At 40.1% G+C, this 19419-nt stretch overlaps 1 protein-coding gene across 4 annotated transcripts in view; it reads left to right on the top strand.

The window, feature by feature from the left end:
* The window catches only part of NDC1 (NDC1 transmembrane nucleoporin), a 54770-nt gene that overhangs the window by 22632 nt on the left and 12719 nt on the right, over positions 1–19419 (top strand). For 3 of the 4 annotated variants that reach the window (XM_049879308.1, XM_049879304.1, XM_049879307.1), the window contains exons 11-16: positions 951–1109; positions 4391–4636; positions 4736–4851; positions 7398–7448; positions 9983–10046; positions 11699–11799. In XM_049879308.1, the coding sequence (XP_049735265.1) occupies positions 951–1109; positions 4391–4636; positions 4736–4851; positions 7398–7448; positions 9983–10046; positions 11699–11799 (737 nt within the window). The remainder of the gene's footprint in view (positions 1–950; positions 1110–4390; positions 4637–4735; positions 4852–7397; positions 7449–9982; positions 10047–11698; positions 11800–19419) is intronic. The other variant, XM_049879305.1, reaches the window with a different exon arrangement.

Here is a 19419-nt window from a genome sequence, read left to right as displayed (position 1 = left end):
TTTTCTCAGAGATTCAAGTAAACTGTAACAGGGTGATATGCTGTCTGCCAGAGAACTTGCATTCTAGGACATAGTATTATAATTTAACTCCACTGTTACATAGCTCATTAGTGGTCTTGAGTTACAGTAGCATAAGGCCTCATGGGGCTTACTGATGGAGGTTTTTTGTTGCTGTTAAGTGGTAATCATCTTGAGTTGCAAATAGAGGGGCATGTTTAAGGAGGGATCTATGTGGAAAGAAAATGATTGATTGGCACCCAGCATGGGTAGACCAGTTTTCAATGTGCTCCTCTGCCATTCTCAATAGATAATGAAGCCCAGTTGATTTTTATGTGACAGCTCTAGAAGGTGAAGGTCTTAGAAAATCCTAAGATGGTGAGAAGTAAGGGAATTTTAAAAACAGTATGGACCATAGTAGTTTAAATTATTAGATAACAGGCATGTATATAAACTATGCAAGTTATTAAGTAATGGGTCACTTTTACAGATGTAATAGTAAATAGGGCTGTTATACAAATGAAAATGTAAGAAAGCACAGTGGGTCAGACACAACAGTATAGAGGTCACAGGGAACCGTGGTTACGTCACACGAGACATGCTACTGTTTATTGTTTTAGTCTTCACCCTCTTCAGTACTGCTAGTGAAGTAACCGTGGTCTTTATTTAAACCAAGCTCTGGTATTTGGCTTTATTTTAGTGACCATTTGAGAGTTTTTTAATGGTGAAGCAGCAAGTTTTTGCTTGTAGGCTTTTGGGAAAATTAATTCATTCCATAAATATTTATTGAGCTGGTGCATATGAGATGACATGAGTATAAATAGTAGCTTAACTAAGAAATGTGGGCCCTGATGCAAAATGTAATATAGCATTTCTTCTTGATTTTTTTTTCTACTTTGAGAGGAGAATATAAGATTGTCTGCATTTTCAAGGCTGGTGTTTGGGCCTTCTAGGTGGACATCCCCACAATTGGACAGCCATTTCAAGGGAGTGTTTGAGTCTTTTAAATGATATGGCACAGAAATTGATTCTCTACCAAGAAGCTGCTGCTACTAATGGGAGAGTGATACCTTCATCATACCCAGTGGAACCTAAGAAATTGAACTCTCCAGGTAACTCCTAGTACTGCTAAGAGAAGAGAATACATTTACATTTTTTTGTAAGAAAGAAGATAGTAGTTAATCTGAGGATGTATATATGAGTGTAAAGTAGTATATATACTTAGGAAATATTGATACAACCTACGGGAACTTAGAAAAAGACCTGTGTGTCATTGTAGATTGAAAAAATTAAGTCCAGTGTGGTGACGATGTTAAATAAAAAGGCTGACAAAATGTTGGTCATCAAATAGAAGACTTCAGCTTGCAAAGCCGGGTGAATCTTTACAGATAATTTTGGATGTTGTTCTAGTTGCAGTACACCAGAGACAAAAAGTTGCTGGACAGTGTCCAGAGAAGGGTAAGGCATTACACTCAACTGTTTCAAGATAACCTAATAAAATGTTAGTTCCCCTTCAGTTTGAACAAGGAAGGCCAAGAGAAAGAAGTACAGATGGAGGAGCCTGTGCTGTTTCACCAGATCCCTTAAGTAGAAGATGTCTGTGAATGTACGACTGATGTCTTAGTCGTCTAGTGCTCCTATAACAGAAATACCACAAGTGGATGGCTTTAACAAAGAGCAGTGTATTCCCTCACAGTCTAGTAGGCTACAAGTCCAAATTCAGGGCATCAGCTCCAGGGGAAGGCTTTCTCTCTCTGTTGGCTCTGGAGGAGGGTCCTTGTCATCAGTCTTGCCTTGGTCTGGGGGCATCACAGTGCAGGAACCTCAGGTCCAAAGGATGTACTCTGCTCCCAGCGCTGCTTTCTTGGTGGTGTGAGGTTGCCAGCTCTGCTTGCTTCCCTTTCCCTTTTATCTCTTAAGAGAGAAAAGATGGTGCAGGCCACACTCCAGGGAAACTGCCTTTACATTGGATCAGGGATGTGACCTGGTAAGGGTGTTAGAATCCCACCCTAATCCTCTTTAACATAAAATTACAATCACAAAATAGAGGACAACCACAGAATACTGGGAATCATGGCCTAACCAAGTTGATACACACATTTTCAAGGCAGGGGGGCGGGGGCATAATTCAATCCATGATAACTGGTAAAGGACTTAATGTTCAGATGCCTTTTGGAGCCACATAATTTAATGAAGAGTGAAACTGGCTAAGTGAGGACTGGGATGGTAAACTGAAAAGCAAAGGCTCCATCTAGAGGGGAAGCTGTGGGTGAGCTTCAGGCATATGGGAATTTGGACCCAGTACCTGAACTTCCAGTTTTTTTTTTTTAAGAGAAACCTGAAATCTAAAAATTTTAGGTGAAATTGTCCACTTTTTGCTTGTTGGCAACTAATTCTGATATTTAAAAATCACTGTATGAATCAAAGCAAATGCATCTGCGTGTTTGAAGTCATTTACTCTGGAGGGGTCGTGGACCAAAAACATAGATTACAAGTGAAAAGTGATTTAAATAAGTTCACTAATGTCAGATTTTAAAAGATCCTAGGATGTTTCAGATGTTACCAACTTTCGACATTCATTTCTACTGTGTATGAAACAGTATGGTAGAAGCCAGGGAAAAGTCGCTCCTGGAACTGACCTCTTAGTGGGAGGCACACAGGTAATGGAAGACAATATGAGTGCTAAAAGGAAATCTGTAAAGTGTCACGGAAGTACAGAGGCAAGGGGAATCAGCCTGATTTCAGTAGCTGTTTGCAACTCCGTAATCTCTCCCACAGCAGTCTGTTCTTTCAAAACATCCTTCGTACTTGGGACTGCGTGTTCATTTTATCTTCCCCACTGGTCTGTAAGCTCCAGGAGGGTAATCAGAGGTCTTCAATAAACACTTGCTGATTAAAGAGGAATAGGCTAGGTTTTATGGTTGGTAACGAATGAGCAAAGACTTAAGCAAAGTGGACTGGAGGTTTGCACGGAATGGGTAGGTGTTAGACCCTCCGCAAGAAAAACAGTGTGATTAGAGGTATAGAAAGTCAGAAAACCTACTTTGTTCTTGAAACAACTAGTAGTTTAGTATTACTGAAGTAGAAAATGCGAGGGAGAGAATGTGGAAAGAAGAGTCTGAGCAGGTAAGAAGATGTTTAAGAATGAAATGCTACAAAAAGCAGTTTAGATTTTATTCTGTAGGGTGTGACTCGGAGCCATTGAAGAATTTTGAATAGGCTGATGACATCAAATTAGCACATTAGAAAGATCTTTGTCATCCTGGGTTCTGCGGGTTATGGGCCTGACCAAGTATGGAGTGTTTATTATTCTGAATTGTTGTAGTATCCAGTCACTTAGCCAAAATTTGTCTCTAATTTTGAGGAATAATTATAAAATTTTTAAAAACCTGAGTCTTAATTTTTAAATTGGTTCTCTAAAGATTTCTAATTTCACTAAACCTCAAAAAGTCGTGTCATAAAATTTTGGTACTTTAAATGCTTAATGTTCTGTAGTGGTTTTATTAAGATAGAATCGTTATTAATTGGCCTTTGTGCCTTGTGCTGTAGTGACAGGAAAAATGTTCCTTTGCTTTTGTGCAATAAACTTGATAACTAAATTGATAGAGAGTTATAAGTTAATTTTTAAAGAAGTTCTTTATAGATCAGATATATCAAGTTGGTTTTATAGATCTGGGCAAAGTAGCCTTTGGTGTGACTTTTGTTGACTTGGAAGAACTTCAGGTAAAATGAGATTATTAGCACTTTTTGTACCTTTTCGCAATATAGGTTTGGTTTGGTTAGCTAAGTAGGAACATGCCATAAAACTGGCCAGATTCTAATGTAATGTTTAAAATTGTTGCCATTTAAAAATGGAAATTGACAAGTTAATTAAAAAACAGCCCAGAGTTAGAGAAACTGACCTTGAAGATGAGAATATTCATGGAGGGGGAAGACCACGAGAGGGTACCCTAGTCTAACAGAAAAAACAAACAAAAAAACAAACCTACTACTGCCGAGTCGATTCCGACTCAGTGACTCTGTAGGACAGAGTAGAACTGCCCCATAGGGCTTCCAAGGCTGTAAATCTTTTTGGAAGCAGACTGCCACATCTTTCTTCCATGGAGTGGCTGATGGGTTCGAACCGCGGACCTTTCAGGTAGCAGCAGAGTACTTAACAACTGCTCTACCAGAGCTCCTTCAGCCTGACAGAAAAAGATATATAAAGCTCCTTGATTTTTGTCAACTCCTAAATCCGCATATGAACAGTCATTGACTTGCAGTGGTAAAATATAGATCTTAGGAATGTAAACCTAAATGGAAACAGCCTGCTGAGCCCTAGATAAGTGCATTAAACAAAAAGTTGAGGTGTATAAAATCTGAGAACCTACTCACTGGCTCTGTTCTTTTACAGAAGAAGCTACTTTTCAGACGCCAAAATCTGGCCAGATGACTCGGCCTTCAGTGCCACTGTTAGTTAAAGCGTCACTGTTTTCTCCAAAATTATCTACACCTGATGTTGCAAGTCCCCTTGGGACCCCTTTTGGCTCTAGTGTAATGAACCGGATGGCTGGAATTTTTGATGTAAACACCTGCTGTGGGTCACCTCAAAGTCCTCAACTAGTAAGAAGAGGGCCAAGATTATGGACTTCTGCCTCTGGTGAGGACTGTTTCCTAAAATTTGAAATGTCAGAGTTAACAGAGATCAGACAGCCTAAGCTCTTACCTTACTGGGTTTTTTTGTTTTTGTTTTTAATAGATCAGCAAATGACTGAATTTTCTAATCCATCTCTATCTACCTCTGTTAATGCTGAGGCTAAGACAGTGGGACAGCCCAGTATAATTTATTCATGGATACAGAATAAACGTGAACAGGTAGGATGATGTGGCTTTAGGACTTCTGTTTGAAGTAATATTGAGAGCATTAATGATCTCATATGAGTAAGCCCTAGGGATAAATAGGTGGGTTTTTTTTTTTTGTTTTTTTACAGTTGAAACTATGAAATTGCCAACACTCAGCTGGTATGGAGCGATACGAGTGGCTATTTCATTTGGCTTAACCTAATACAATGCCTATGATATGTGAATTCTTTCACTCAAGGAGTAATTATTGAATTCTTTATATATGTGGGATGGGGTTTTAGGCACTGGGAAAATAGCAGCAAACAAAACAAAATCCTTGCCCATGTAATGTTTACATTCTAGTGAGGGGAAATAGACAAGCAAATGTATTATACCATATTTCTTTGAATATAAAATGCATTAATTGTAAGGGTATTATTTTATGTACTATTAAGAAGAAAAGTTGTCAGTTGAACTATAACAGCATGTAACAGCATGCAACTGTAAGATGCATCCAGTGTGTGATGTTAAAATGTAAAAAATACAGGTCAAAAAAGGAAAGGAATTTGCTGTCTTATGTAAAAAACATAAAGCAGGTGTGGGAGATAGAGGATACCTAGGGGAGGGAGTACCATTTTATGTTAGGTGATCAGGGGACGTTTCGTTGATAAAATGACTTGATCAGAGAATGAAGGGGAGGCAAGGAATAGCAGAATGCGAAAGTCCTGAGGTGGGAGTGTTCCCTGTGTGAGGAACAACTGGACACCAGTGTGGCTGGAGCAGAGTGAGTGAGGGGAGAGTCGTAGGTGGGTGACAAAGTCGGAGAGCTAGCCAGTGCTCAGAGCACATCAGGCTGTTAGGCTGTAAAGACTTTGGCTTTTCCCTCAAGTGAGATGGAAAACCACTGGATGGTTCTGCACACAAGAGCGACATGATGTCACTTAATGTTTGAAAGTGCTGCTCTGGCTGCTTTGTTGAGAATAAGATGTAGGAGGGGAGGAGTGGAAGCAGAGAGACACTGGCGAGGCTCTTGCAGTGATCTAGGGGGAGATGGTGATATCTTTGACCACAGTGGTTGTGGTGGGAGTTGTAAAATGTGAATCAGGGTCTGGATCTATTTTGAAGCTAGAGGTAGCAGGGTTTACTCATGGTTTGGCTGTGGCCTATTAGGGAACGTGTCAATGTTGACTTTGAGGTTTTGGGCTGAGGATCTGGATGATATAGTTGCAATTTATTGATTCTGGAGGAGATTTGATAGAGGTGAGGTAGGGAAATCAGGAGTTTGATTGTGGACATGTCAATTTAGAGATACCTGTATGAGTCAGAATTGACGCAACGGGTATTAGACCACCAAGTGAAAATACTGAGTAAGAGATTGGACATAAATCTGGAGTGTAGGGGAAAGTTCTGGGCTAGAAATGTGAATTTGGAATTATCAGAGTATAGACAGTATTTAAAGCCATGAGACTATGTGAAAACTCAGAGACAGAAGAAAACCATTTCTGGGGCCCCTCCCATGGCTAAAAGCAGGGAGATGAGAGGAACAGCAAAGGAGACTGAGGTATGGTCATTGAGGTGACAGGACAATCAACAAAATGCCCCCAGAAGAAGGAGGGTGTGTCCGATGCTGAGTGTCAGGTGCCTGAGATGCAAACTAAGAGTGCATTAGAAATGCGGAGGTCTTTGAGTCCTTGGCAGGAGCTATTGGATGGAATGGTGGGGACAAAAGCCTGAGTGGAATGGGCTCAGGAGCAATGGGAGAGGAATTGGAGACTGCAGGAAAAGCCAGATCTTTCAAATTTTCTGTAAGGGAAGCAGAGAAATGGGATAAGAGCTGGAGGGAATTGAGGAATCACGAAGGGTTGTGTTTTTTAAGATGGTAGAAATTACAACATGTTTGCTAATGGAATGATCGATTGTAGAGAAGGAGTAACTGAAGGCACTTTATGAACTTCAGGACCCCATGTGGTTTTATGCGGCACAAGTACCGCTGTGTCACTTTTTGTGCAGCAACTAGACGTGTTCTGTCTGCTGCACCTCACTGGCTTTTGGATAAGAATGTAATAGGAGCAAATTCCCTTTCAAGTCTGTTGGAATAATATAGTTTGCAGCTAGATACTAAGAAATTTTTTCCGCTGTTAAATGTCAACTAGTAGAAAACCACTTTGAGTCTTAAGATTCTTTTTTTTTTTGGTAAGGGAAACATACTCTTTTGGTATTAAGAAGTTAAAAGGCAAGACAGCTGTAGAGAATTGATAAAAAATATGGTCTTAGAGAATATCACCAGAACCACTTAGAATTCCTTTTATTATGACAGGGTTGTAATTTGGTGGTTAGATGTGTGTGTATGGGCATGCCGTTTAGGTTAGGTAGCCCATCTTGTTTATCTAATATATAGTACAAAGGTATTTACTTAAGTGGTTTATTGTAAATATCATTGTTCTTTCTCTGCAAGATGTGAGGTGTTTCATTATTTGCATTCAAGTTAGTGTCAGGAAGAACCTGGGCATGTGTAATATTATACTTGAGTAGAATTGAAAACTGAATAGTGCTAATTTTTTTTTTTTTTCCCAACTCAGATTAAGAACTTCTTGTCAAAACGGGTGCTGATAATGTATTTTTTCAGTAAGGTAAGAATATGTAATTGTAGCATTGGGAATGGGAGAGAGAAAATGAAATAGCAGATAGGCTGTGACTTCTAAGTATTTTATAGCTTGATCCTAGCAAGCCAGACAGCTGCCTTCGTGTAGTGCTTCACTGAACCTCTATTTAAACAATAGTTGCCTTAGACACACATCTCACCTCCGTGATTTCCTGAGGCTTGACTCAGTGGTTGGCCTCCTGAGTCTCTTGACTGTAGGCAGCTTTGTGCTGATACGCAGCGTCTCCCTGCGTCCTGCTATCTGGGTGTTCCCAAAGTGAGCACATCTGTGGCAGTCTGATGCTTCATGGCTTGTTATTCTGCTAAAATCTTTGTGGCCAATTTGGTGTTAAAAAGAGAGTTGACTGAGTTAGATTGCAGGTGCTAAACTTGTGATGGGTTAAAAAGTTGTAATTCAGGCCACAAACTAAATGACTTACCAGTTTGTCTGTCAGCTGCTGTAGCTGCCACAAGAGGGTAAATCGTAGTTGCAGAGGTTAAAGATGCATTCTGTTTCACTGGCTACAGCTGTTGTGTGTTAATTAATCCTTTGACGAGCAAAACCTTTGCGCACATGTAGGGGAAATAGTTTCTGGTTTTAGTTTTCTGTCTTTCTGCAGATATGGCAGTATTAGCTAATATTACACTCACTCTATTAATGCCTTCAAGTGGAAGTTTATGTTGGCATCATTATTAATTTTTATTCTTCAGCAGTTCATCTGTTTGTGGCAAAGAGATCTGAGCAACCGTGAAAGAAATACAGATAAAGAAATATAGATACACGTAACAAAGAATTATTTCCAGCTCTTGAAACAATTTTCACTATGGTGAAGGGAAAATCCATCTAACTAACAATTACTTTTCGCCAAAAAATAATCTACCTTGGGCTATGCATTAGAGCTTGGGGAGAGCTGTCAGACCTCTAGATCCACCCAACTAGCATTTACCTTCACCAGAAAATAACCTACCTTAGAGTATCCCTCAGAGCTTTGGGAAAGCTATCAGACCTCTCTAAAGAGGAAGAGGGGTGGTCTGAAGTTGTACTTCAATGTTTTGTTACAGAAGGATAGGAAGAGAACTCATCCTGAGTATCTTCTGTATCCCCTGCTCTTTTCACTTAAGTTTCCTGATTTAACTCTTAATAGCAATCTTGTGAGATATGTCTTGTTCTTAATTTACAAATGAGGAAACCTGAGGCTCTGAGGGGTCAAGTGGCTAGCCTAAGGGCATATAGCCATGTAACTGACAGCAGACCCTGAATAAGATCTCCCTTTTCCTTGGAAGGAAACCTTGGTGGCCTAGTGGTTAAGAGTTCACCTGCTAATCAAAAGATGGGCAGTTTGAATCAACCAGTGCTCCTTGGAAACCCTGTGGGGCAGTTCTGTTCTGTCCTGTAGGGTCGCTATGAGTCGGAATTGATTCAGTGGCAATGGATTTGGGTTTTTGGTTTTTCCTTGGAAGTAAATGACTACTTTTGATTCTTAAACTTTGCAAGTGAATCTATTGTATGATAAGAGTTCTAGGCACTGCTGTTGAGCTCAATAGGCTTCATTGGATGCATAATAAAAACCAGCATTTGTTTAAATGGGCCAATTCTTACTCCATGCTATTCAACCTTGATATATGAAAGAGATTGGGGTGGTTTTTCTTTGGAGTGGGATTAAGGGTTAAAGGGAGGTAATATGTATTTGGAGCCCCTGGGTGGTACAAACAGTTAATTTGCCTGGCTCCTAACAGAAACAATACTACTGTGACACACATGGGGTGTCCATGAATCAGAATCAACTCTATAGCACTTGGTTTAAAAAAAATGTATTTAGGCAGTTCTTAACGTTTTGGGGGAAAAAAAAAGCTTCCTTAGCTATTCTCTTAAATTATCTCTACTGTAAACTTCTGAGGTGGGTTGAACATATATAACTCTTATTTAAAATGAGAAACTGAGTCAGAGAGAGATTTAGAGACTTGACAAAGGTCACACAGTAGGTTGGTGGCAGAATGCAGTTGAGTCATATCGTAAGAGAATTTATTTCAGATTTTAATTCCTGGGGGTAGAATATGGATTTTTTTTTGTTATAATCTACATAGTTGATATACACATACACACCTATTCTTCACTTATGCAGTATCTCGTTATCTGACATTTTGCATTCACGACAATATCAAAAAATCTATCTGAGCGTTTGGTGCATTAACGACATACATCTGGCAGTAATGAATGCTAATGTGGGAGGCGAGAGTAATGCTGGCTCTGATGGTTAAGGTTATGTATCACCTTGGCTGGGCCATGCTTCTCAGTGGTTTGGCAGTTATTAATGTAACTGGGCAGTTATACAATGATGTAGTCATCCTCCATTTTGTGATTTGCCATCGTCATCCACCATTTTGGCATAATGCCGATTTTCGCATAATGACCTAGTCTTTGGAACCTAACCATGTCAGTAAGTGAAGAGTGTTTGTGTATGTGTGTGTAGAAATAGAGTTTTTGCCCAGAGGAGCTTGCTTAATGTTTTGTTTTATTTTTAGCACCCAGAGGCCTCCATTCAGGCTGTTTTTTCAGATGCCCAAATGCATATTTGGGCATTAGAAGGTAAGCAATCTCATTAAACTGTAAATATGATTTTAATTATAGTTAAACATTGAAGTAAATATTTGCCAGATCAGTTCTGGACTTTGATCTCAATCTGAATTTTCAGATGCATTTTTGTATCTTTTGTTTTTATCAGATATTTGTATTTTAATTTGAGCAGAAATCTTTATTGTATATAAGCAAAGAAATTGAGCCCGAGATTCTTCTTTATCTTTCTCTCTTTAAAAAAAAGGCAGTGAATAGATTTTTTGTTTTTAATAGAGGCTCTAATATTTTTTTTCTTGTGCTTTAAGTGAAAGTTTACAAATCAAATCAGTCTCTCAAACAAAAAGTTATATATACCTTGCTATGTACTCCTAGCTGCTCCCCCCTTAATAAGACAGCGCTTTCCTTCCTTTCCACCCTGTATCCCCCATGTCCTTTCACCCAGCTCCTGTCCCCTCTTCCTTCTCATCTCACCTCCAGACAGGAGTTGCCCACATAGTCTCATGTGTCAACTTGAGCCAAAAAGCTCACTCCTCACCAGTATCATTTTCTGTCTTATAGTCCAGTCTAATCCCTCTCTGAAGAGTTGGCTTTGGGAATGGTTCCAGTCTTGGGCTAACAAAGGGTCCAGGGACCATGACCTCCAGGGTCCCTCTAGTCTCAGTCAGACCATTAAGTCTGGTCTTTTTATGAGAATTTGAGAACTGCATCTCACTGTTCTGCTCCATGAGGGATTCTCTGTTGTGTTCCGTCAGGGCAGGGATGGATGGTGGCTGGACACCATCTAGTTCATCGGTCTCAGGCTGATGTAGTCTCTGGTTTATGTGGCCCTCTCTGTCTCTTGGGCTCATCATTATCATATGTCTTTGGTGTTCTTCATTCTCCTTTGCTCCAGCTGGGTTGAGACCAACTGATGCATCTTAGATGGCTGTTTGCTAGCATTTAAGACCCCAGACGCCTCTGACTGAAGGGGTGCAGAACATTTTCTTAATACATTTTCTTATGCCAATTGACCTAGATGTCCCCTGAAACCATGGTTCCCAAAAGGCCAACCCCGCTACTCTGGCCTTCAAAGTGTTCTGTTGTATTCAGGAAATTTCTTTGCTTTTGGTTTAGCCCAGTTGTGCTGACCTCTCCTGTATTGTGTGTTGTCTTTCCCTTCATTTAAAATGGCTCTTGTCTACTGTTGAATAGATTTTTTTTAACTGCCAACTTTCATTAAACACAAACTGTTTCTTTTCATCTTATAGACACTGCCTTCTCAGTGCTTGAATGGTACTTCCTCAGAGAGGCCTTTCCAGACCACCCTGGGAAAGTATCCTCCTCACCACCTTCACTCTGCTCCCTTACCATGCTTTATTTTGTCTCCTAGCACTTATCATTATCCCACACTGTTTTTTTTTTTTTTTTTAGTATTTTCTCTACTAGAATGTAAAGCAGAGACTTTGCCATCTTATTCATGACTAATGCGGCTGAGCACCTTTTCAGTGCCTATGCAGATCATTTACCCATTTTTCTATTTGCATTACCTTTCCTTTTTTTTTTGGTAGGAGTTCTTTATATATGCAGGATATTAACCCTTTGTCAACTAGATGTATTGCAGATAGTTTTGCTTAATTTTGATTGATGTTTAACTTCCATGTTTGTTTGTTTCTTTTCGCCTTGAGGTCTGTCTCACTTAGTAGCAGCATCATTTACAGAAGATAGATTTGGAGTTGTCCAGACTACACTACCGGCTATTCTTAATAGTTTGCTGACACTGCAAGAGGTGAGCAATCTGTAGGTCGGCTTTAGGCAGAGGTTTGCCCCTGCTTTTAAAATTTTTTTTTTATATATTGCATTTATTAATAACAAAACATGTTGGAGGTTAACATAAAAATACTATTCTTACTCTCAGGAAATTACAATCTAAAGAAGAAAGATTGGGAAGGTAAAACTTGTATTCTTAACTACTACAAATTGTATAGAAACAGAAAGCCTGTAGGATACACTTCTGATATTAAACAGATTATTTTGAATATTGGAATCCTGTTAAGTAATTTATTTAAGTTTGGATCCTTACACGATTTGTATCTGCTGAAAGTGACCTGTAGTTCAATTTTATGTGGATAGATGATGGGGCTCTTGACCAGTGGCACAAGAAGATAGAACTAAGGTCAGTGGTTTCCCAGCACCAGGCTGGATGGCAAGTTTTAACTAATAGGTCTGTTTAGTTCTAGACTCAGTAGAGGTAGGAAAGTAAAACATATGCTTTCTGCTTTCCAGTAGGCTTCCATTTCTAACTTCATATTGGATGATGTTTTGTAATGCCTTTTAATACTAGTTTCATGTCAGATGAGAGGTATAACCACTCAGTGCTAGAGGCATTTAGAGGTGGGGTTATCACACACTGTAGGTTTTATAGAGGAAGAGGTATTGAACTAGTCCTGAAAGGATAACAATTGGTGCATATTTTGGTCTTAGAAGGCCATTAAAGATGTGAAGGGAAAACATGCTTCATTTTCTTCACAATTCAATTCATTTTATGTCTTAGAAAATCTTGCCTATCAGAACCAGTGACTTTTTTGTTTGTTTGTTTTTTTGCTTTGGGGTGTCTTTGTTCCCCCTGTGTCATTTATGGCACTTGAGACATGTATGTCCACACTTTATTGTTGTTAGTTGCTGTTGAGTGGATTCCGACTCATGACAACACCATGTTTATGTAGAGTAAAACTGCTCCATTGGATTTTCAACATTGTGACCTTTCAGAAGCAGAGCACCAGGCCTGTCTTCCTAGGTGTTCCTGGGTGGGTTTGAACCACCAACCTTTTGGCAAGTAGTCCGGCACTTAACTGTTTCCACTACCCAGGGACTCCTACGTCCACATAGATAGTTTTACTATTTGAACTCTTCTCCCAGCTACCTTTCTCTAAAGATATAATTTCCTAGCATTTCCCCATAGCTTCTGATCTTTGGCTTGCGTAACTACACAAGGGGTAACTGTGATTTGGTGATGTTTTTGGTACTCATAATATAGATCGTTTTTTATCAGTCTGGCTATGTATGTAAAATAACAGTAATAAAAATAACTCATCATCTTCGTATAAGGCTTTATAGTCTTCAGAGTGATGTTATATCGTTATTTTATTTAATGCTTGTAGCTATCTCGTAAGGTAAGCACGATGGACGTATCGTAGCTCTATTTTAAAGGTGAGGCAGTCTTAGAAGTGCAGTGACCTACCTCAGGTCTCATAAGTCATGTAGGAGGCAGAGCTGAGACTTGAACCCAGTCTGATTACAGGCTTTTAACAGTGTAGCCGGCCTCAAAAAAAGCTACAGATCTGCATCCCTTTTTCTTTCTGAACTTTTCTACCATCTTGTCTTCACACACACACCCCTCCCCTCTCTCCTCTTCCATGTAGGGCTCTCTCTTTAGAGTGCCCTTAGATTCCTGGTTTTCAGACTTTTTGGACCATGATCTGCAGTTGTTAGGTGCCATCAAGTTGGTTCCAACCCATAGCAACACTATGTGCAACAGAATGAAACTGCCGGGTTCTGCGCCATCCTCACAATCCTTGCTGTATTTCAGTCCATTGTTGCAGCCACTGTGTCAGTCCATCTCGCTGAGGGTCTTCCTCTTTTTAGCTGACCCTCCACCTTAGCAAGTGTGATGTCTTTATCGAGGAACTGGTCCTCCCTGATAACGTGACCAAAGCACATGGGATAAAGTCTCGCTATTCTTGCTTCCAAGGAGCACTCTGGCTGTACTTCTAAGGCAGACTTATTTGTTCTTCTGGCAGTCCATGGTATAGTATTCTTTGCCAACACCGTAATTCAAAGGCATCAATTCTTCTTCGGTCTTCCTTATTCATTGTCCAGCTTTCGTATGCACATGAGGAGATTGAAAGAATCATGGCTTGGGTCAAGCACACCTTAATCCTCAAACTGACATCTTTGCTTTTCAATACTTTAAAGAGGTCTTGTTGCAGCAGATTTGCCCAGTGCAATATGTCGTTTGATCTCTTGGGTCTTGCTTTCATGTTGGGTGTTGATTGTGGATTCAAGTAAAATGAAATCCTTGACAACTTCAGTCTTTTCTCCATTTATCATGATACTGAATATTGATCCAATTGTGAAGATTTTTGTTTTCTTCCTGTTAAGGTGTAATCCACACTGAAGCCTATAGCCTCTCATCTTCATTAGCAAGTGTGTCAAATGCTCTTCACTTTCAGCAAGTAAAGTTTTGTCATCTACATATCACAAGTTGTTAATGAGTCTTCTGCCAATCTTGATCCACATTCTTCTTCATATAGTCCAGCTTCTCCCATTATTTGCTCAGCATACAGATCGAATAAGAATGGTGAAAGAATACATCCCTGATGCATACCTTTCCTGATTTGAAACCATGCAGTATCCCCTTGTTCTGTTCAGACGACTGCCTCTTGGTCTATGTACAGGTTCTGCATGAGCACAATTAAGTATTTTAGAATTCCCATTCCTCCCAGTGTTATCCATAATTTGTTACGATCCACACGGCTGAATCCACACAAAGGCTTGCATAGCCAGTAAAACACAGGTAAGTATCTTTCCGATAGTCTCTGCTTTCACTCAATATCCATCTGACATCAGGAATAATACCCCTCGTTTCATGTCCTCTTCTGAATCTGGGTGAATTTTTGGCAGTTTCTTGTCAGTGTACTGCTGCAACCATTTTTGAATTATGTTCAGCAGAGTTTTACTTGCGTATGATCTTAATGATACTTTCCAATAATTTCCGCATTCTGTTGGATCACCTTTCTTTGGAATGAGCTCAAATATGGATCTCTTCCAGTCAGTTGGCCAGGTAGCTGTCTTCCAAATTTTTTGGCATAGATGAGTGAGCACTTCCAGTGCTATGTTTGTTTGTTGAAACATCTCAGTTGGTATTCTACCTGATACCGCATGATACAACTTTGGAAGACCAGTGACTTCTTCCTTGTGAACACCTTTTTTCACCAACATAAAACGGCAACTACACACGTGGACCCTGCCTGATGGAATACACAGGAATCAAATCGACTACATCTGTGGAAAGGGACGATGGAAAAACTCAGTATCATCAGTCACAAGGCCAGGGGCTGACTACAGAACAAACCATCAATTGCTCATATGCAAGTTCAAGTTGAAACTAAAGAAAATTAGAGCAAGTCCACAAAAGCCAAAGTACATTAAGCATAGCCCACCTGAATTTAGAGGTCATCTTAAGAAAAGATTTGACACATTGAACACTAATGACCGAAGACGAGACGTATTGTGGAATGACATTCAGGACATCATACATGAAGAAAGCAAGAGGTGGTTAAAAAGACATGAAAGAAAAAAAGACCAAAATGGATGCCTGAAGAGACTCTGAAACTTGTCCTTGAACATCGAGTAGCTAAAGTGAATGAAAAAATGTTGAAGTGAAAGAGCTGAACAGAAGATTTCAAAGGGCAGGTCAAGAAGACAAAGTATTATAAGTGACATGTACAAAGACCTGAAGTTAGAAAAAAAGAAGGGCAGAATGCACTCGGCATTTCTCCAGCTGTAAGAACTGAAGAAAAAAATTCAAGCCTCAAGTTGCAACACTGAAGGCTTCTACAGGAAAAATATTTAACAATGCAGGAACCATCAAAAGATGGAAGGAATACACAGAGTCACTATACCCAATAGAATTGGTCATCTATTTCAGGAGGTAATACACGAACAGGGACCGATGGTATTGAAGGAAGAAGTCCAAGCTGCGCTGAAGGCGTTGGCAAAAAACAAGGCTCCAGGAATTGACAGAACACTAGTTGAAATGTTTCAGCAAATGGACACAGCACTGAAAGTGCTTATTCATCTATGCTGGAAAATTTGGAAGACAGCTACCTGGCCAACTGACTGGAAGAGATCCATGTTTATGCCTATTCCCAAGAAAGGTGATCCAACCAGATGGGGAAATTATCGAACAATATCATTAATATCACACACAAGTAACGTTCTGCTGAAGATCATTCAAAAGCAGCTGTAGCAGTACATAGACAGGGAACTGCCAGAAATTCAAGCTAGATTCAGAAGAGGACGTGGAAGCAGGGATATCATTGCTGATGTCAGATGGATCCTGGCTGAAAGTAGAGAATACCAGAAAATGTTTACGTGTGTTATATTGACTATGCAAAGGCATTCGACTGTGTGGTCATAACAAATTATGGATAACATTGCGAAGGATGGGAATTCCAGAATACTTAATTGTGCTCATGAGAAACCTATACATAGACCAAGAGGCAGTCGTTGGAACAAAATAAAGAGATACCGCATGATTTAAAGTCAGGAAAGGTGTGTGTCAGGGTTGTATCCTTTCACCATACCTATTCAATCTGTATGCTGAGCAAATAATCCAAGAAGCTGCACTACATGAAGAAGAGTGGGGCATCAGGATTGGAGGAAAACTCATTAAAAACCTGTGTTATGCACATGATGTAACCTTGCTTGCTGAAAGTGAAGACGATTTGAAGAACTTAACTGATGAAGATCAAAAACCACAGCCTTCAGTGTGGATTGCACCTCAACATAAAGAAGACAAAAATCCTCACAACTGGACTGCTAAGCAACATCATGATAAATGGAGAAAAGATTAAAGTTGTCCAGGATTTTATTTTACTTGGATCCACAATCAACAGCCATGGAAGCAGCAGTCAAGAAATCAAAAGACGCATTGCATTGGGCAAATCTGCTGCAAAAGACTTCTTTAAAGTGTTGAAAAGCAAAGATGTCACCTTGAAGACTAAGTTGCACCTGACCTAAAGCCATGGTGTTTTCAGTTGCCTCATATGCGTGTGAAAACTGGACAATGAATAAGGAAGGCCAAAGAAGAATTGATGCCTTTGAATTGTGGTGTTGGCGAAGAATGTTGAATATACCACGGACTGCCAAAAGAACAAATAAATCTGTCTTGGAAGAAGTACAACCAGCATGCTCCTTAGAAGGAAGGATGGTGATACTTCATCTCACATACTTTGGACATGTTCTCAGGAGGGACCAGTCCCTGGAGAAGGACATCATGCTTGTTAGAGGGCCAGCGAAAAACAGGAAGACCCTCAACAAGATGGATTCACACAGCGGCTGCAACAGTGGGCTCAAGCATAACAACGGTTGTGAGGATGATGCAGGACCAGGCAGTGTTTCATTCTGTTATACGTTGGGTAGCTATGAGTCGGAACTGACTGGACGGCACCTAACAACAACAACAAATTTGATAACATGTTTGATCAGTTTCAGACTGCAGAAGTTGCTAAAAAATCCTGTTTCCTCACCTTTGGCGTTAGTGGTTGATACGTAAATTTGAATAATAGTCGGATTAACAGGTCCTCATTGTAGGCATGTGGATATTATCCTATCCCATTGTACTTGAGGATAAATCTTGAAGTGTTCTTTTTGACATTGAATGTGACGTCATTCCTCTTCAATTTGTTGTTCCAGCATAGTAGACCATGGGATTATCTGATTCAAAATGGCCAATACCAGTCCATTTTAGCTCACTAATGCTTAGAGTATCGATTTTTATGCATTCCATTTCATTTTTGATTAATTCTACTTTTCCTAGAGTCATACTTCACACATTCCACGTTCCTATTATTAATGAATGTTTGCAGCTTTTCTCATTTTGGGTCCTGCCACATGAGCAAACCGACGAAGGTGCCGAAAGCTTGACTCCATCCATTTCATTAAGATATCTTCTACTTTGAGGAGGCAGCTCTTCCCCAGGCATATTTTGAGTGCCTTCCAACCTGACGGGCCCATCTTCTGGCCCTCCATCAGGTAGTGTTCTGCTATTCATAAGGTTTACACTGGCTGATTTTTTTCAGAAGTAGACTGCCAGGTCCTTCTTCCTAGTCTTTCTTAGTCTAGAAGCTCTGATGAAACCTGTCCACCATGGGTAACCCTGCTGGTATTTGAAATACCGGTGGCATCGCTTCCAGCATCACAGCGACATGAAAGCCACCACAGTAGGAGAAACTGACAGACTCGTGGTAAGAAATACATTTACACATAATGCATATGTGAGTATGTACGTGTATATATAAGAGAAACAAAAGACTCTTAGGGTAGTATGTACTTTTCCTATGTGCTTTGCATTTCAGTATTTTCCCTATTTCATTAAAAAGTAGTGCTCCTTGAGACCCTCTAGATTGATTTCACAAAAATCACACTACCGTAGAGGTATTCTGTACATCAAAATTACTTTTTCTTACTTTCCCTACCATCAGAATTCCTAGTTCTTAGTACTGCACCATAGTTGGTTAGAGCTGAGTGTTAGAAGGAAGGCAACCTGTTTATTTGATTATAGTCATTATTAACAGGGAGGTAAGAATAACAACTGTGTCAAGAGCTCTGGTCCTCTTTACTTTGAAACAGGGGAGTTGGAATGGAGGGCCAGGGTAGAAAGAGACGAAGAGGTCTGTTTTAGAGAGTGGGGAAAGGTAAAAAGAACAAAGAACAGGGCCAGTGACTTGGCACTTGACTTCTGAGTATTACCCCACCACCTCTTAGGTGAGGCTTATGGCATCCATTCTCCCCTAAGCCATGTTGCTGTCAGCCTTTTGGTTGAATCCTGTAGTCAGCAGATTTTGCAAACTGCCTCACAGTCTCTCTTTTTCAACTCCATATACTGAAATTGATTGTAATGAGTAACTCAGTGTCCACAGGGGTCATCTGTCCCACACCCTGCCTCACAGTTCTTTGACTTCTTCCACTTCACTACCCACTTATATACTCTTCAGTCTCAAAGCCCACCCTCACCCCTGGGGTTCATTATTACTTGAATTGCTCTACCTCTGAAGTCTAAAATTCTAGTATTCTACCAACTCATAGCTACCCAGTGTACAACAGAGTGAAACACTGCCTGGTCCTGCACCATCCTCACAACCGTTATGCTTGAGCCCATTGTTGCAGCCGCTGTGTGAATCCATCTTGTTGAGGGTCTTCCTGTTCTTCGCTGGCCCTCTAACAAGCATGATGTCCTTCTCCAGGGACTGGTCCCTCCTGAGAACATGTCCAAAGTATGTGAGATGAAGTATCACCATCCTTCCTTCTAAGGAGCATGCTGGTTGTACTTCTTCCAAGACAGATTTATTTGTTCTTTTGGCAGTCCGTGGTATATTCAATATTCTTCGCCAACACCACAATTCAAAGGCATCAATTCTTCTTTGGCCTTCCTTATTCATTGTCCAGTTTTCACACGCATATGAGGCAACTGAAAACACCATGGCTTGGGTCAGGTGCAACTTAGTCTTCAAGGTGACACCTTTGCTTTTCAACACTTTAAAGAAGTCTTTTGCAGCAGATTTGCCCAATGCAATGAGTCTTTTTATTTCTTGATTGCTGCTTCCATGGCTGTTGATTGTGGATC

The sequence above is a fragment of the Elephas maximus genome, chromosome 3 (assembly GCF_024166365.1).
Source record: "Elephas maximus indicus isolate mEleMax1 chromosome 3, mEleMax1 primary haplotype, whole genome shotgun sequence".
Taxonomy (NCBI): Eukaryota; Metazoa; Chordata; class Mammalia; order Proboscidea; family Elephantidae; genus Elephas; species Elephas maximus.
The sequence above is the reverse complement of the archived record's forward strand: the minus strand, read 5'-3'. Positions and strand labels throughout refer to the sequence as shown.